This window comes from Poecilia reticulata, chromosome 5, assembly GCF_904066995.2.
Source record: "Poecilia reticulata chromosome 5, P_reticulata-male-v2, whole genome shotgun sequence".
In the NCBI taxonomy this organism is placed as follows: Eukaryota; Metazoa; Chordata; class Actinopteri; order Cyprinodontiformes; family Poeciliidae; genus Poecilia; species Poecilia reticulata.
The window spans coordinates 14,980,700-14,996,143 of NC_088834.1; the positions used below are offsets into that span (position 1 = coordinate 14,980,700).

General features: G+C 41.6%; 1 protein-coding gene across 2 annotated transcripts; it reads right to left on the reverse strand.

Moving 5' to 3' along the window:
- Nucleotides 1–2,766: 2,766 nt before the first annotated feature.
- On the reverse strand, nucleotides 2,767–15,110 carry patz1 (POZ/BTB and AT hook containing zinc finger 1). 2 transcript variants are annotated; one of them, XM_008408785.3, is made up of 5 exons: nucleotides 13,515–15,110; nucleotides 11,534–11,597; nucleotides 11,278–11,449; nucleotides 9,892–10,056; nucleotides 2,767–7,380 (listed from the first exon to the last, which is right to left on the reverse strand). In XM_008408785.3, exons 1-5 carry the CDS (start codon nucleotides 14,747–14,749, stop codon nucleotides 6,902–6,904), a joined length of 2,115 nt encoding a protein of 704 aa, XP_008407007.1. In that variant the 5' UTR covers nucleotides 14,750–15,110; the 3' UTR covers nucleotides 2,767–6,901. The 2 variants fall into 2 exon arrangements, with proteins under 2 accessions (XP_008407007.1, XP_008407008.1); XM_008408786.3 differs by lacking the exon at nucleotides 9,892–10,056.
- Nucleotides 15,111–15,444: the final 334 nt, after the last annotated feature.

Consider the following 15,444-nt stretch of genomic DNA (forward strand, 5'->3'; position numbering starts at 1 on the left):
AGTAAGTATCTGTACTTTCTACTTCACTACATTTCTACAAAAGTGTCGCGTTACTCGTTACATCCAAGTCTCGTTGCTCTTTTCTTCCGTTAAAATGTGAAGTTCAGGGATTTAAGGTGGCGCCGTAAAATCCCAGCAATAACGTGACTTAGTGTCTGTTGTCACCCATCGGCTCCACCTTTACTCGCACGCGGAGCTCCAGACATGCGCAGTGGTTTCCTCTGAGCGTCAGTAATATAATAGCGCTGCATAAATCATAAGATATGGCGACATGTAAAATCAGCAGCGCTTCGCTTTCACAGACGGTGGAACTTCGTCCAATTTTTAACGTCACTTGGAAGGAAAGCTTAAAGAAAGGTAAGATCTGTGGACGTGATGCTAGCAAAGCTAGCTGTATTTACTGAAACACATGTTGCATCTGCGATGAAAAAAGTTGTCACTCATGCGCTGAATTCCTGTGTGGAGGTTTTGACTGAGGTGTTGCATATATGGGACAACGCTGTGACCAAAGTGCAATATAGTAATATGACATTCATGGACGATCCGATTCTTCTGGATGGATCTTGACTAAGTCCTATAGTGCTGAAGCCTCACTGAAAGCCGTCCTTTGTTCTTGTAATGCTCTGCGTACACTGCAGTAGCTATTTTATTTTATATTTAATTGGCGAATAAATAAAACAAGAACGTAAGAACACAGAGCATGCTCATTGCTCTTTGTTTTCATCACCTGTCATGGTGGCAGACGTTGCAGCAGGAGGGAGGATGAGAACAGTCAAGGTGCTCCTCCTGCTTGGTTACTTCTTCCTTATTGGGCCTTGGACAGTGTTCATAGTTGAGCGTTGTTAATTGCTGTTTAATGGTGCAATTTCTGACATTGGCAATATGGGCAACCGCCCAGGGTGTTATTTTGTTAGTGATGGCAGGAGACCTCTGTGTATTGTGGCACAGAGATGGAAGCAAAACAGAATGAAGAAGAGTTTGAATTGATACTGGTTAAATTTATTTCAGCTCTAAGTGTTTAATATCTAGGTGTTTTTATGGGAAAGTGAATCTTTCAGATCAATTTGAGAAGCAGTTTTGATAGGTGCACTTAATGTTATTGTCATGTAGCACGGGGTGCTGGTTTTGATTTGGTCTTGGGTTCAGTGGTCCAGACTAAAACTCTGCTACGAGGCTCCTTGGTTCCATGTCCTCCTCTGCCAGTTGGATTTCTTTCAAAATAAATGTGTGGCAAATAAAGTGAAGTTCATGTTATGTTAGGACAGGAGACCAGATGTTTCCATCCCTGAAATTATGATGCATAGAATCACATATCTAAGTCTAAACTGTTACAGAGTAAACTCAATAAAAACAGGCTTTATCTGTGGCATTGTTCATTAAAATGGCACATTACTGATGTATTAAAATTAAATACGATTGGTTCACTTAATGATATTAGTGATTAGGCAATGCATTCAGCAAGTACTTTTACTTTTAATACTTAAGTATTTTTAAAAGCCAGTACTTTTTTACTTTTACTTAAGTAAAATGTTAATGTGGTACTTTGACTTTTACTTAAGTACATTTTTGTCTGTGTATTTGTACTTTTACTTAAGTAAATATTTTGAATACTTTCTCCACCACTGGTGAAGACCAAGTAAAAGATTTGGATTGTCCAAACCTGAACTTTTGTAAATATTTGTTAAAACACTGTTGATCTTTTAAACTTTTAATCTTTTAGGAAACACTCAGTTTCACTGCTGTATTCACCACAAATCTTGGTGATTGCATATTTTATACACTGTGACATTTTTACCCTTTATTAAGTGAAACACTTATGAATATTGCTAAACTTTCTTGTTCTCATCGTCTGAATTCATCATCACTCATCTAGTCATGACAGTGTAACAGTCAGTCTTCTGTCATAAATGATTACAAATATGTACATCAAATTGAAACTTCTTTTACATTAAATAAATAAATTTTGAAATGTCCCTCTCATTTTCTATCAGAAACAGTATTATTGGTTTTAAATATTTTCAATCTAAATCGCCAGGGTTATTAATCATTTTGGAGATCACTTGTATATGAGTTTAGTTCATTTTGAGCTAGCTTGTTGTGGAAGCCCGTTTGAGTGAGGCGGCAAAACTGAAGCTGTCATGATCATGCCTGCTGTATCTCAGTGCTTCCTGATAGAAGGTGCAGGCAGAAAGAAGCTGATGGGGTGCGGTTATTTATTGATGAGTGTCACCATGTGCGTTCTCACCGTCATGTTATCCATCAAGGTAAAAAACGATGACACGTTGCAGTTTTACACTGTTGCTGTGAATGAATCCTAACCTTTCTGTCCTTCATCGGGATCATCTACTGCACACATCGACGTGCAGTAGCTTGGAGACTAAAGTAAACTGGCACCCCCCTCTGAAAATTAAGAGCCAGGTCTACTTGTAATTTACTCCAGTGGCTACAGACCACTTGTTATTCAAACAATTAATTGAGGTACAATTAATTTAGCTTTGACTAATATTGCGCCTCTGATGTACACAAGCCAGATTTTTCATGTTTCTCCCAAAAATTTTGTCACCAGGATAACTTTTTTTTTAGTCTATGAAAATGTTCCAGTGTGCAACAGCAAGTCCATCTCTGAGTCTTAAAAACACAAAACACTCACGCACGCACGCACACACGCACACACACACACACAAATAAAAAGAACAACATGAAAGCTTCCAAGTGGCATAATCAAAGTTCAGGCAAAATAACTACTTAATAATCACAAGACAAATGTTTGGAGATTTTCAGCTGCAATTTATTTGATTCTCATCTCTAAACCAAGAATTTGAGACGAGACTCAATAACAGAGTACAAAAACAAATATCTATAGAAAAGTAAGCTCATAATGAAATATGTCCAGACGTCATAACAAAACACAGAGTTCAAGTGTTTTTAAGAGCAATCCCGTCGAGTACAATGATAAAATACCAAGGTAACATATTGTACATCTTGCGCTTTTTATACAAAAGTGTCAATGCAAGTCACTCTGTACAATTTTTACCCTTTAGAAAAGAAAAAGGACCGTTTTATTTTTATTAATCCACTGCTGAGCACAATCAGTATTTGGAAGGCACTTTGCAACAGACAAAAAGCAGAAAGCAAAACATTTAACCCAAAAACAATCAATTAATATCATAATTCAATTTTGGGAAAGAACAAACAGATCATATATTCCTAATAACGTCTAAAACAAAGGTTTATTACTTCTTTACAGCATATTCCAGGTGTTCTAAACAGTAAATGTAACAAAACCTTTAAATGAGGAAACACCAGTGCAGAATGGGTAAAAAGAAAAAAGAAAAAGCTTGGTCAAAGAGTCGAGCAGCTGGCAGTGTGAGCGCTACCACGGCAACGTGATAGATAGTTCAGTGTAACTAATATAAACGACTACAGCCACCAACCAGTGATCGACATTCAGTCCCCAGCTCAGCTTGCATGCCTGAACTTTACACTTCAGATGGCCATAACTTAACATCCCTCCCAACAACACAAGAAACTAAACCTGTATATGTACAAAACTCACCACTTACAAACACAGATCAAACAGGTTGGTTCATATATTTATCTATTTATATATATATTTATAAAAAGAGAGAGAGAGTGTGTGTGAGTGTGTGTGTATGGAAGGTATATACACTTGTTACAATCACAATATAACCATAAATAATATAGGAATGTACTAAAATACTCACAAATAATTAAACGGCATACACCGAGATCCATCATCCACTCACCACATACACACACCGTCAGCCCTTAACTGCTAGACTGAGTCTGATTTGCATCGCAATACACGTCTTCAACAAAAATAAGCAAGTATGAGAATACATCTGATGCGTGAAGTTCAGTGGGTGCTTCGCAACCGTGCGGATGTGACAGAGCGAGACTCTGTGCTCGAAAAGTTTCATTGTACTTCAGCTTCAAATATTTACAGGAAAACGTAAGGGAGGCGAGTCATGATTAGGGCTACAGCGGAGCAGCAATTAAGATAAATCCAGAAATACGGTAGAATCGGGTGCTTTTTGAGCAAGAGCCAAATAACTTAAAACATAAACGTTTACTGGCTTTTATTCCTGCTGAGCTTTGAGCGACGAGTAAACCAAAACTGAGGGTTTGAAAATGAGCTGACTGGATGTCAAAACGTTTGATGCCTTTGACGTGAATCAAGCATACCCATTAAAATATGTTGCATAATTCCTCATGTCCCCACAAAAAGAGGTTTTCAATGAACCGCTTGTTTGCCTCTGCCACATAAACGCATCGCTCAAGACTCTCAATCGTGTAACGTCCGACCCAGGACAGGAGCCGTTAACGTAGAGAGACCCACGGCAACGGGATGCAGCACAAACGGCTCCGAGCACAAGATGAAGAGGAAGAGGAAAAGTCCAGATGATGAAGGTGTGAAACCATTGACCAGGTGGCTCCGTCGGCTGCGACTCGCTCCCTCGGCGAAGCGTCCCAACACCTCTTCCACAACACACATATTCACGCCTCCGTTTACTATAAATTAAAGTGAAAACACAAGAATAAAACAAGATTTTTGACAGTAAATTAAAACAAAACACAAAACTCAGGGTATGAATAAGTTATTAAAATATAATCTACATCTTTTAAAATATATATAAGGAAAATATACCTGATCTTGGTCCCCGTTTCATGCATTTAACTCATTCAAGAAACTAACGCAAAGACTCGGACATGATCCAGACCTTCCATTTAAAATCGGTCTGCGAATCCCCGATTTCCTCTTTTAGTCTCCTCCTCTGTTTGGACGCGTTTTAGTGAAATTAAGAAACGTAATCAAAGTAGGACTTCTGGTTCAGCAGTATCAAATAGAGAGGAGATAAAAAAAAAAAAAGAGTCAGATCACTGTCCATTTAACAAACTCTAGCCACGTTTGTCTAAATTTAAATCAATCCATGACTTTTCTTCCTTGAATTGTTTTTTTTTCCTTTTAAACAATTTAATGAGCACATAAAACACAAACAAAGAAAGTCCCTTTGAAAAGTGCTTCTTAACTGTATGAGGGTGTTTAAAAACTGATATTTCAGAAAATATAATGTACAGCAGGCCTGGTACAGATGAGTGAAAACCCTTAAAGTAAATTCATCTCCATCTCTGCAGCATAATCTCGATACGAAGTAAATCCAATATTTAAGTTCATTTTTCTTTCCTCCAACTCAGTTTTAGAAATAATGAACAAAATATCTGATGATACAATTATTAGCCTGCGATAAAATGTAAAAAAGCTTTATAATAACTAATGTGATGTAATATTAACATAAATTGAAATTGACTTCAGACTTCCTCTTGTCCTGAGGTATATACACAATGTGATGGACTCAATTCTCTTAACAACTCTGCACAATGGGAAAGACATCCAACGTGTGTTGATCTTCAGAAGTCTACAAGTCTTTAAAAATAGCTATTAACCTTCGTTTTTCCCACACTAATAGTCAGTTATGCTAAAATAGTAACTATAACTGGAGCCAAGAAAGGTGAACGAGGACCGATTTTTATCTTGCCAAAACTAAACGTTTGTCAAACTCTGTTGGTTACTTTAACCTGAACCGTGTGTTTAGACCAGATGACAAACATTAAGCTTTTGAGGAAAAAAACCCTCCAGGTGAGTTTGGTGTAAAATAAAGGTACGGTGGAGGACCTGTGATGCTGTGGGTCTGCTTCTCTTCTACAGGGCTTAGAAACGTTGGCGTCGTGAATTTGTTGAGATACCGCGATGATTAACAAAGCAAATCAAATGGGAACAGAAATGACGCATTTGAATCATGATCGATCTGTCTCCATGGTGATCTCAGTCACCCAGACCTAAATCCTACAGAAACGTTGTGGGAAGAGCTGAAGAGAAGACGGCATAAGAGAGAACCTTGACCTCTGAAGGGCCTAGAGAGAGTGTGTGAAGGGGAGTAGTCAAAGATCCCTCCTCTTACTGAAAGTTAAGACTTCACTTTCTCTATACACACACAGTTTACAAGTCAGTAATAACTGCCTTTTTGTGCTAAACGCTAATCTCAGATACTGAAGAGAGTTTAAAATGTGAACCCTAATGAGATGTTTGTCCTGAAATAAGAGTCATGAAAATTGGTTTAAAAAAGTAATTGGGGAATCTACAGGGTGAAGTATTGAAAGTCTTCTTTTCCCCCTCTTTTTTTCAGTGCTGCTGCAATAACAGATGAATTTATTTTAAGGTTAGTTTTGCATCTTTACCAGGGTGATTGGATGCTGCATCTCTTGTTCTCAAATAGTGACAGCCTGTTAGGCATGTTTCATCTTCACAATGTAACCAAAAAAAAACTGAAGCCAATTTAAATTCCCACCCAGAAAACAAAAACAAAAAAAGATTACATGAATCTAAATATAAGCCCTGCTGTTGCTCTGAGGTAAAGACATCTGTAATTGCTGGGATGGCCAAGGATCCATTTTAAAGCTGGCTAGAGCAGCTAAAGTGAGTAAGCTAGCAACTACACCTAATATTAACGTCAATAAGTCATCTCATGAGAAGAATATTTGTGCAGCTGAGAAAGCTCAGAATAAAACCATCGGAGAAAGAAACGTAACGTAACCTTCAGAGACTGACATCAGTGAAAACAAAAAAGAAAACTCATTTCTTTACACGCAAACTTTAAATGGTGAACACACCCCTTTTTAGCCTCTGAAAACATAGAAAAGTAGGACTTCGATGGCAGTTTCTGACAAAAACTCTGGATGCAGGTTAAGCAACGAGACAAACAAAAAGAGTAGTCTTGAGGCAAAGTTTTTCCCAAACACGGGGCGTTTTCTGTGGGCAACCCGGCTTTGTCCTAAGAACGAAGAGGCCAAGCGGCGGCCTGTAAAAGCCTCCGAGAAACCGTTACTTCCCTCCAAACTCGATTCCACTCTGACCTGCCTCGGTGTCCACAAGAGACGAGGCGAAGGCAGACTGGACTATCTGAAAGCCGAATGACTCGAGGAGGGACATGTTTTGTTGGGGGGAGAAGGGGGACGATAGGGAGGGTGCCATCTCGCTTAAGCCAGACCCCGGGACCCCGTGGGTCCGCTGGGCTTTGTGAACTCGGTGCTGGTGCTTGTTGAGGTAGGACTTGGTGCGAAACGCCTGGCCACAGATCCCACAGACAAACTTCTTCTCGGGGTCTCTGTTGGCTTTAGAAGCATCTGGAGAGCCAAGAATCCCGGTGGGAGCCCCGTTGCAGGCGAGGGAGGGCATCTCAAGTTCCGGCCCGTCGGGTTTGGTCGGAGACTTGAGCTCGTCAACGCTGGACAATTCCCTTAGAGAAGTATCCGACTCCTCCGACTCCAGGTGGGGACACTTGCCGGCGTTTTCCTGCCCGTCTGCGGTGAAAACAGCACAGATGGTAGAGAGAGGATGAAGCAGCAGAAATAGGAGACAAAGGGAGACATGGATTAGGAGACACGAGTGAAAACCAAAAAAAACACAAAAAAAACAGATTGTGACATATCTAACTTCAAAGAACTGATAACACAGCCAATTTAAAGCAGCAGCTGTTACATCTCAGGGACAAACAGAGGTTGCAGCTCAGCCCAGAATACAACAGGATTTATGCCACTCCATCCAACCAATAAGCCATGCTTGCTCCATGCACACCCAAACCTTCCTGCAGGACTGCATCATATTTTTTTTCTTGTTAATATTTGCAGTTATTAAACCGATTAGCACACATAACGCAGTGTTTTCAAAGATTTAATCCCTCTGATATGAACTATTGTCCCATGGGTGAGTTATTGTCCGAACAGCAACAATCCCTCCTCAGGTAGTGCTGCGAAGGAAAACGAGGGTAATCCCCAAAACCTGCTGCTTCAGTTGATTCAACAATATCCAAGGGATTTGTAGTCAAAATTTATAGCTCAACGTTTAATTACCAGCTGGTTTTTCCAAAAGCATTCATGCCCCGTGAACTTTCCCATGCTTCGACACGCTATAGCAAACTTCAGTGTATGTTGTCGGGATTTTATGTGACAGACCAGCACAAAGTAGTACGTAATTGGGAAGTGGAAGGAATATTACACGAATTAGTTTTTTTTTCCTTTTTACAAAATAATAACAAAAAAAACCATCTTGTAAACTGAGCCGACTGATTGTACTCAACCCCTTTTACTGTGACACTTCTGAATTAAATCCAAAGTGATCGAACAACTGTGCTCAGCACACAATTCATTAGTTAGCAGACTTCATCAGGGAGTCATTTCAGCTCAGTATAAATTCAGCTCTGCGAAGGTCCCTGTATTTTGTTAGATAACATTAGTGAACAAATATCCCCATAAAGATTTTTCTGGGATTTATTGAAGGGTACCAAGAGGAACACGATTTTTGAAAGCAAGTGACAAGAAGTCCTGTTTGCAGTCTGCCACCATCCGTGTATGAGGCCCAGCAAACGCAGGGAAGGTTTTACATGAGACCAATGTAAACCTTTTGGCAACGTGATGTTAGGAGGAAAACTAACAATCACCCTGAAAACTATGAGGCTGACATTCTCAATGTTTTGGATTTTACATTAGTTTAGCACACAAATGACGAATAATTGTCAAATCACTACAGAACGTAATGACATGCTGAGTACATGGTACAATCATCCGAATCTGTAGTGGAAATATGCAAGACTTGCAGGACACCGGCCCCTGCTAACTGGACTCGGAAGCCCCTGATCTAGATCAAAGCATATTCATAGTCATGTAGCGGCCTAAATCCAGGTGAGAATCTGTAGTCTATGCTCTCCAGCCAAGCTGACTGAGATTGAGCCACTTGTAAAAGCACCCACTGCAGTGAGAGGTGGCTCTACAGAGCACTGAGTCAGGGGGCCATAAAAATAAAAACACATTTTGCATTTTTCTTTCACATCTAAATCACGCACTATTTTGTGTCAGTCTATCACACAATCGCTTTTTTTTAATTGTAGCTTTAATTTTGTGATAAATTCTAAACGGCTTCAAGGAGTAGGAATACTTTCCAAGGCACTGGACAATTATTTTGGCACCTTTTAGAAAGATAATCATTACAATTCCTTGCTTTGTGTAAATGCACATAGCTGAACATAAATCTGCCTATGCTTCTTTTTTTTTTTTTTTATCTACTTGTGACTCTTGGTTCTCGGTGTGCTGCGTCTATGCTGTGGGTTTTCCCCTGCAGAAATGTCGCCAGTGAATCCAGGAGGGGCATATGGAGCACACTCCAGGACGATCATGCATCAGTGTGCGTAGGTGAGAGAACTGCTCATGAACCAGCCAAGCAGAAACGCACACTTAACTCAGCAGCCATAGCCATGCTGGACAGCAACACACACACACACACACAGGCGAATGTGACACACGTCTCGGTCATTTAAATCAGCGCTAGAGAAAATGTTGAATAATCTCGTATGTTCTCTATCAATTTATTGCATAATCTAAGCTTTGGTTTAGGAAGAAGTAAATTGTCCCTCCAAGAAATAAAAGTCTTGAGGGGGCGGGGAAGGTGTTATTTATGAGTGGATGCAGTGAGTGGTATCATTATTTTTGCCTTCCAGATAACTGACCACAAGTATGTCGGTGTTTGCAACACTTTTCCAGCTCTCATTTACAGTCGGCTGCAAGATATCAGCAGTGTAAAAGTCAAAAAAAAAAAAAAAACTGTTCTGGACATAAAGTACAGAAAATGTTCTCACTGTTCTTTGCGAGTGAAGTTGCGATGGTGAATGTTTTAAAATAAAAAGCATGAAAGCAGCAACTGAGGCGTGCCCAAGTTAAAATACGTGGCGAACGCGCAGCTTGTTTCTCTGTAGCCAGTGCCAGCCAGAAACATGACAACAAGCCGTGGAGGTGGCAGGAGGCGAGTGGGCGACTGCTTGCCTTCCACTGAGCACTGGCGTCCCATTTGGTAAGGGGTGCCGTTGTGCATCTGGAGCTGCAGCTCCCCCCTTGGATCAGGGAAGGTGTGCATTGTGGCAGAAGTGGGCAGTGGTGAGCCATGGTGCGTCTTTATATGAACCTTAAGGTAGGACGCAGTGGAGAAACCTGAGGCCAAAAACACATAAAGAACAAGGCAGTTGCTCGGTACAGTCAAAGCCTTGGCTGCAAGAGAGGTTCCTTCAGCAACAGCAAGCTAACTTCTTGATTCGTGGGTCAGGAATTAACACCAGACTCCAACAATGGTTCAAACCAACAACTGAAAACGACAAACCTCCAGCCACCCAAACCTAAATAAGTCACCAGCACAGAGCTACGTAGCTCTGCTTCTGACTGCAGCAGACACTGCCCAGCAAAAGCGTTAACATTTCATCACAATACAACCACAAACTTCTATAATGACTTGTACTTAATACATTTTTTCTTAAAGATTTTATGCAACAGACCAGCACAAAATACAGTGCTATTGTGACGTGGGGAAAAAAAAGAAGAAGAAGTGAACTGGTTGGTGAAACTGTTTATAGGCAGCAAGAAGGTCTTGGATTTGAATCCCAGCCTGCAGTTTGCATGTTGGTGTTCTAAATGATGTGCCATTTTGTGTTTGTCACATAAAATCTAAAAAAAAAAATTGTGGTTGTAAATGGAAAATAAATGTTGTAAAGTTTATGATGTTGTAACCAACTATCTTCCAAGCAAGGCATGACATTGTTAACAGCTTAAATTTCAACTCTATGAATGAATAAAATGCACTAAGAGACAAAATAAGTCATAATAAAACACAGAATCCAACTAAGAAAATTGTCTGGGAGCGACAACAACACTTTGAGCTCACAGGAGGTGAGGAGTATGGAACTCCAAAAACAAATGCTAAGGTGGATCCACAGTTCCCTTGATGCTTTTTTTTTTTTTTTCAAATAATCTTACACAGACAGATTTTATCAAAAGTCTCAAAAGAAAATTCTGTGGCATTCACGATTACTACAGATTCAGACCCAACAATGTCCATCATGAATCAGACAAGGAGAATTTGTGCAACTTCTGCTTGAGACATAGCAAGAATGTATCAAGTTCAACTTGCTCTGCGCCACAGTAAGGAGTCATTTGACAAGAGCCTTCAATGTGTATTTTTAGACATTTGATTAATTTTAGCTCCGATAACCTGGAGACAAAACGCACAGTCTATTTCTGGAACAAGCGAATAAAACACCTTTGAGCGGTTCCTTCTCCCACATTTAGTCCAACAAGTCGACGTAAATCTGAATTCTCGTCGGCAAAATAGATAAACCGTTACTCAGATTTGCAACGGTTCAAGGCTTTGGCAACAGTTACCTTTATTGCAAATGCCACAGTAGTTGTGAGTTCCCTCGCTGTGTTTCTTCAGGTGGTCCGTCATGTACGCGGCTCGCAGGAACTTGCCGCAAACTTTGCAGGGAATTTTGTCCTCGTGGCACGCGAGGTGCGACCGGAGGCGATCTCTTGTCGCGAAGGAGGCGTTACAAATCTGAAGCGCGCGGAGAGGGCAAACGTAAACACTCACATGTCACCGTTAAACTCAAAGGTTTTAACAATAAGTGCTGATGGTTACCTGGCACTTGTGGGGTCTCTCTGTCGTGTGCACTTGTTTAATGTGTCCATTCAGGTGGTCAGGTCTGTAAGCAAAGTGCAAAAAATATGAAACTTGCATTTTTTTTTTTTAACAGCAAAAACAGCATCAATTGTTGCAGATTACCATGACATCCACAATAAACGTTAAACACAATTTGCACAGGATTGTGTATTCTCCACAGGAGCCGCTGAATTTCTACACCCTAATCAAATTTACTGTAAACCACCAGATCGACTTCAAATACAACAAACGGGTCTTTTTAGTTACAGCAGGTTTCCAATCTATAAAAGTAATCTCAAAACATAATTTGGAAATAAAAAACCATGCTCTTCTCACAACTTGTCTAGATTATCGCAATTAATTTATGCTGGGATCAGTCAGTTGGCTCCAAAATTATGGAGCAGATTGCCATTAAATATTAGACAGGCATATTCTTTGCTGTGTTTGAGTCTCGTAAAAAAAACACTTATTTGCAGTGGCTTTTTGACACGGCATGGGTTGCTTTGTTGTCGTTTACCACAATCTTTCTAGTGAGTTTTATTCTGCTTTAGTTTAGTATGGTACAGCATCATGGTTAAACAAATGTTTTGTTTAAATAATCCATTTTCCAAATATTTTTTTTTTACCTTTTTGGAGACTAGTTTACACGTCTGAATAAGATTAACAGCTGATCAAACGGGTGGAAAAAAAGGCAGCGGTTCTGAATCCTTGTCCTCCTGGACCGCTGCCCTTCACATTTCAGATGCTTCTCTGCAAATTGAAATGATTGCATTACCTCCGCAGCGGCGCCACCAAGTGCTGCAGAAGCCTGTTAATTACCAATTCACTTAAGTCAGGTGTTGGGGGTGCAGGGAAACAGCTAAAACATGCACAGCACTGGGTTCTAAGGACAACTGAGGAAAAAATAAATAAATTAGGCATCTGGGAGACAGACACCTGAATTATTTTAAAACAGTTTTTATATACGGAGCTTATGAAGGCATCCCTCAGTTGTTAATGAAGAAATCCCTACTGCAGCTGGATTGGACTCTGCTTGACGTCGTGAACAAGAGATGCAGGATTTTAGATCACATACTTTATTTTGTTTAACAGCATTTTAATGAGACCTGAGGGAAAGGGACTGGGATGATCCGAGTCTTACTGCAGCGCTGCTTCTCCCCCACATGTTGCTGTGCACTGCTGGCAAACTGGCTGAAAGAATACTGCCATTCGATTCCCTTATTTACAACACAAATTCGGAAATATCACCTAACAAAATGTGGGCTTCATGCTACTTTTTTTTTTTAACTTACAATTGTGCGTCAAACTCAAAATAAATATTGTATAGTACACAACTTTAATAATCCATAGAATGTATTGCTGTATTCTGAGAGGAGCAGGAATATTTTATGCTTTTCTGATTTAGAGAATAGCAACGTGATCACAACATACGTTGTTTTACTGTTAGTAAACATTTTTAAAATGCATCCAATACTGTAATGCAAGTCAAAATGTGCCTCATCGCACATGTACGTAGTAAGCATTGTTGTTTCTTAATTTTGTTGGTTATGGTTTAAAGTCAATAAGCCAATTAGTAATTATGTAATAAAAATATTTTTACCAATTGAGACCAATAAAGTATTTTAATGCTGAACTATCAAGCCTATTGAAAATGTGTCATGTACTTGTACTGTAGAGTAAATTAATTCAATACTTTGCAAGGGGTTCCTTAATATTAACTACTGGATCGATGGCATGGAGGCAATCATGAGTTGCAGTCATCTCCCTGTTGCTTTCGCACCTTTTCCTTCCACTAAACTTTATATTATTATGCACGGTACCAAGGTCATGTGACTGGAGTCAGGCTATTTAAAAAAAAATTTAATTTACAACACTGTACACAGCCCTGGTTCTTGGTTATGTACAAATTAAATTCTCTAGGAACCAGCAGCAGCTGTTCTCACCGTGGGATCCAACTCACCTGGAGAAACCCTTCCCACAGCTTTGGCACACATACGGTTTGCCAACCGAGCCATCATGGGACCGAACATGGTACGACATCCGGTCCTTGCGCTTGAACCGCAGCCCGCACACGGGACACGCGTACGGCTTCTCCCCGGAGTGGGACAGCTTGTGTCGGTTCAGGTGATACACGTCCCGGAAAACTTTCCCGCAAATGTCACAACCCACATGCCGCCTGGTCCGCTCCCGCTTGCGGTTGTTGTCCAGAGCCAGTCCTCCGGGTAGCTGCACCCCGTTTTCCAGCAGCCCGGACTGCGATAGTAAAGACAGACCCCCCGGTGTTGACAGGCCGTCTCCGAGGCTGTGGACGCCCCCGGTGGAGGCTCCGTGTTGCGCTTCGTGGTTCTTTAACCGAGACGCCTCTGTGAAAGCTTTCCCGCAGGCCCCGCAGGGGAACAGCTGTCCGTTGTCCTTCTGGTTAATGTGATTAAAGTGGACAGCCTCTTTCTTCGGTCTCCCTCTTCCCCGTTTGGATCCAGGCGAGCCAGCGTCGTGATGAAACATGCTCCCCGTGATTTCCGCCGACGGGGACATAGAGAGTCCTTCGACAGGCTCCAACATCGGCACCGACGACTCGCAGCCGTCCTCCAGCAGCACTGCTGGCGTGTCTCCGCTCTGGTCCAAATGCATCTGCGTGCTGTTCACAAAGCCTTGGCCGTTTAACAATATACCCGTTCCGTTTACCAGCTCCGGCGGAGCCACGGGGAAACCCAGCTCCGTGGCCCCCGCGGCCTGGAAGAGGCTGGCCTCTCCTCCCCGGGTGGTTGGGACGAGGATCTGGACGTTGGACTGCTTGATGACCTCCTGACATATCTCGATGACGGACCGCATCAGCAGAAACTTGGCAGCCGTCATCAACTCCGGGAAGCACTCCAGCCGAACCACGATCCTGGAGGTGTAAGCGAAGTCCAGGATGTCTTTGAAAACTTTCGGGCTGATCGTGTGCATCTCCAGCTCCTTGGCGTCGCCCTCGCCCTCTGTCTGACGGCCGAACACCGACTCGAAGTACTCGCTGCAGGCGGCCAGCACCGCTTTGTGAGCGGGGAAGCTCTCCTCGCCGACGCGCAGGATCACGTCGCAGAACCTGCCTCCATCTTTCCTCTGAACGTTGAGGTTGTGTAGCATCTCCGCGCTGTGCTTGCTCACCTGGTAGGTGTACGAAGAGGTCCAAGACGGCTCCGCTACCTTCTCCATACCGAATTCATTAAACAACAATGGTCGTTGGCGTCGACCGACGGAGAACTGACAGATTACGCTTTTACGGTCTCGATCCACCGAGGCCAGCTAGCTAGAAAAGCCCCGAACCAGCCGCCCCTCCCGTCGCTTTAGCATCTACCGTTAAACGTTAGCAGCAGCAGCAGCAGGGGAAAAATGGCAGCCCCCCAGCTTCCTGTGAACTTTGGCCCTGCTTTCTTAAAGGGTGGGGGTCGCTCTTGTTTGGTTTATAAGAGCTCGTGTAGTTTGATACTAGATAAAAATGTTTTCATGTTTTCTGCCTTCAAGGTTGGTTACTTCGAGGCGCTGCACCGCGGGGGATTTTTTAATGTTTTTCAGGTTAAACATTAACACGCAGGTCTCTGTTCTTCCTGTGTTTTTTATAGCACCTCCCCCAACCAAACTGACCCCCCCCCCCTTCCTTCTGTCTCTACAGACGCCTTCAAAATGAACACTGTACCCAATTAAAGCACATAGAAACAAACGATGGTGAGAATAAACATGCTCACATTTGCACTTAAATAGCAGCATATGTATGTTATAGAGTTTACATTTTAAGTTTATATTATACTAGTGGTTGGGGTGAGATATTAGTGTGGGACTTTGGATGATCTTAAAAATTTAATTAAAAAATACTTTAATGCCAAAGGGAAATTAAATACAACTCGTTTTGT

Bases quoted from the DNA above. Each gene is read 5' to 3' on its own strand.
- patz1 (XM_008408785.3), bottom strand. From the start codon at position 14,749: ATGGAGAAGGTAGCGGAGCCGTCTTGGACCTCTTCGTACACCTACCAG. The intron at 11,598-13,514 runs GTGAGTTGGATC...CTTTGCTTACAG, and splicing joins TGTGGGAAGGGTTTCTCCAG to ACCTGACCACCTGAATGGAC. The intron at 10,057-11,277 runs GTAACTGTTGCC...TTTTGGCCTCAG, and splicing joins CTGTGGCATTTGCAATAAAG to GTTTCTCCACTGCGTCCTAC.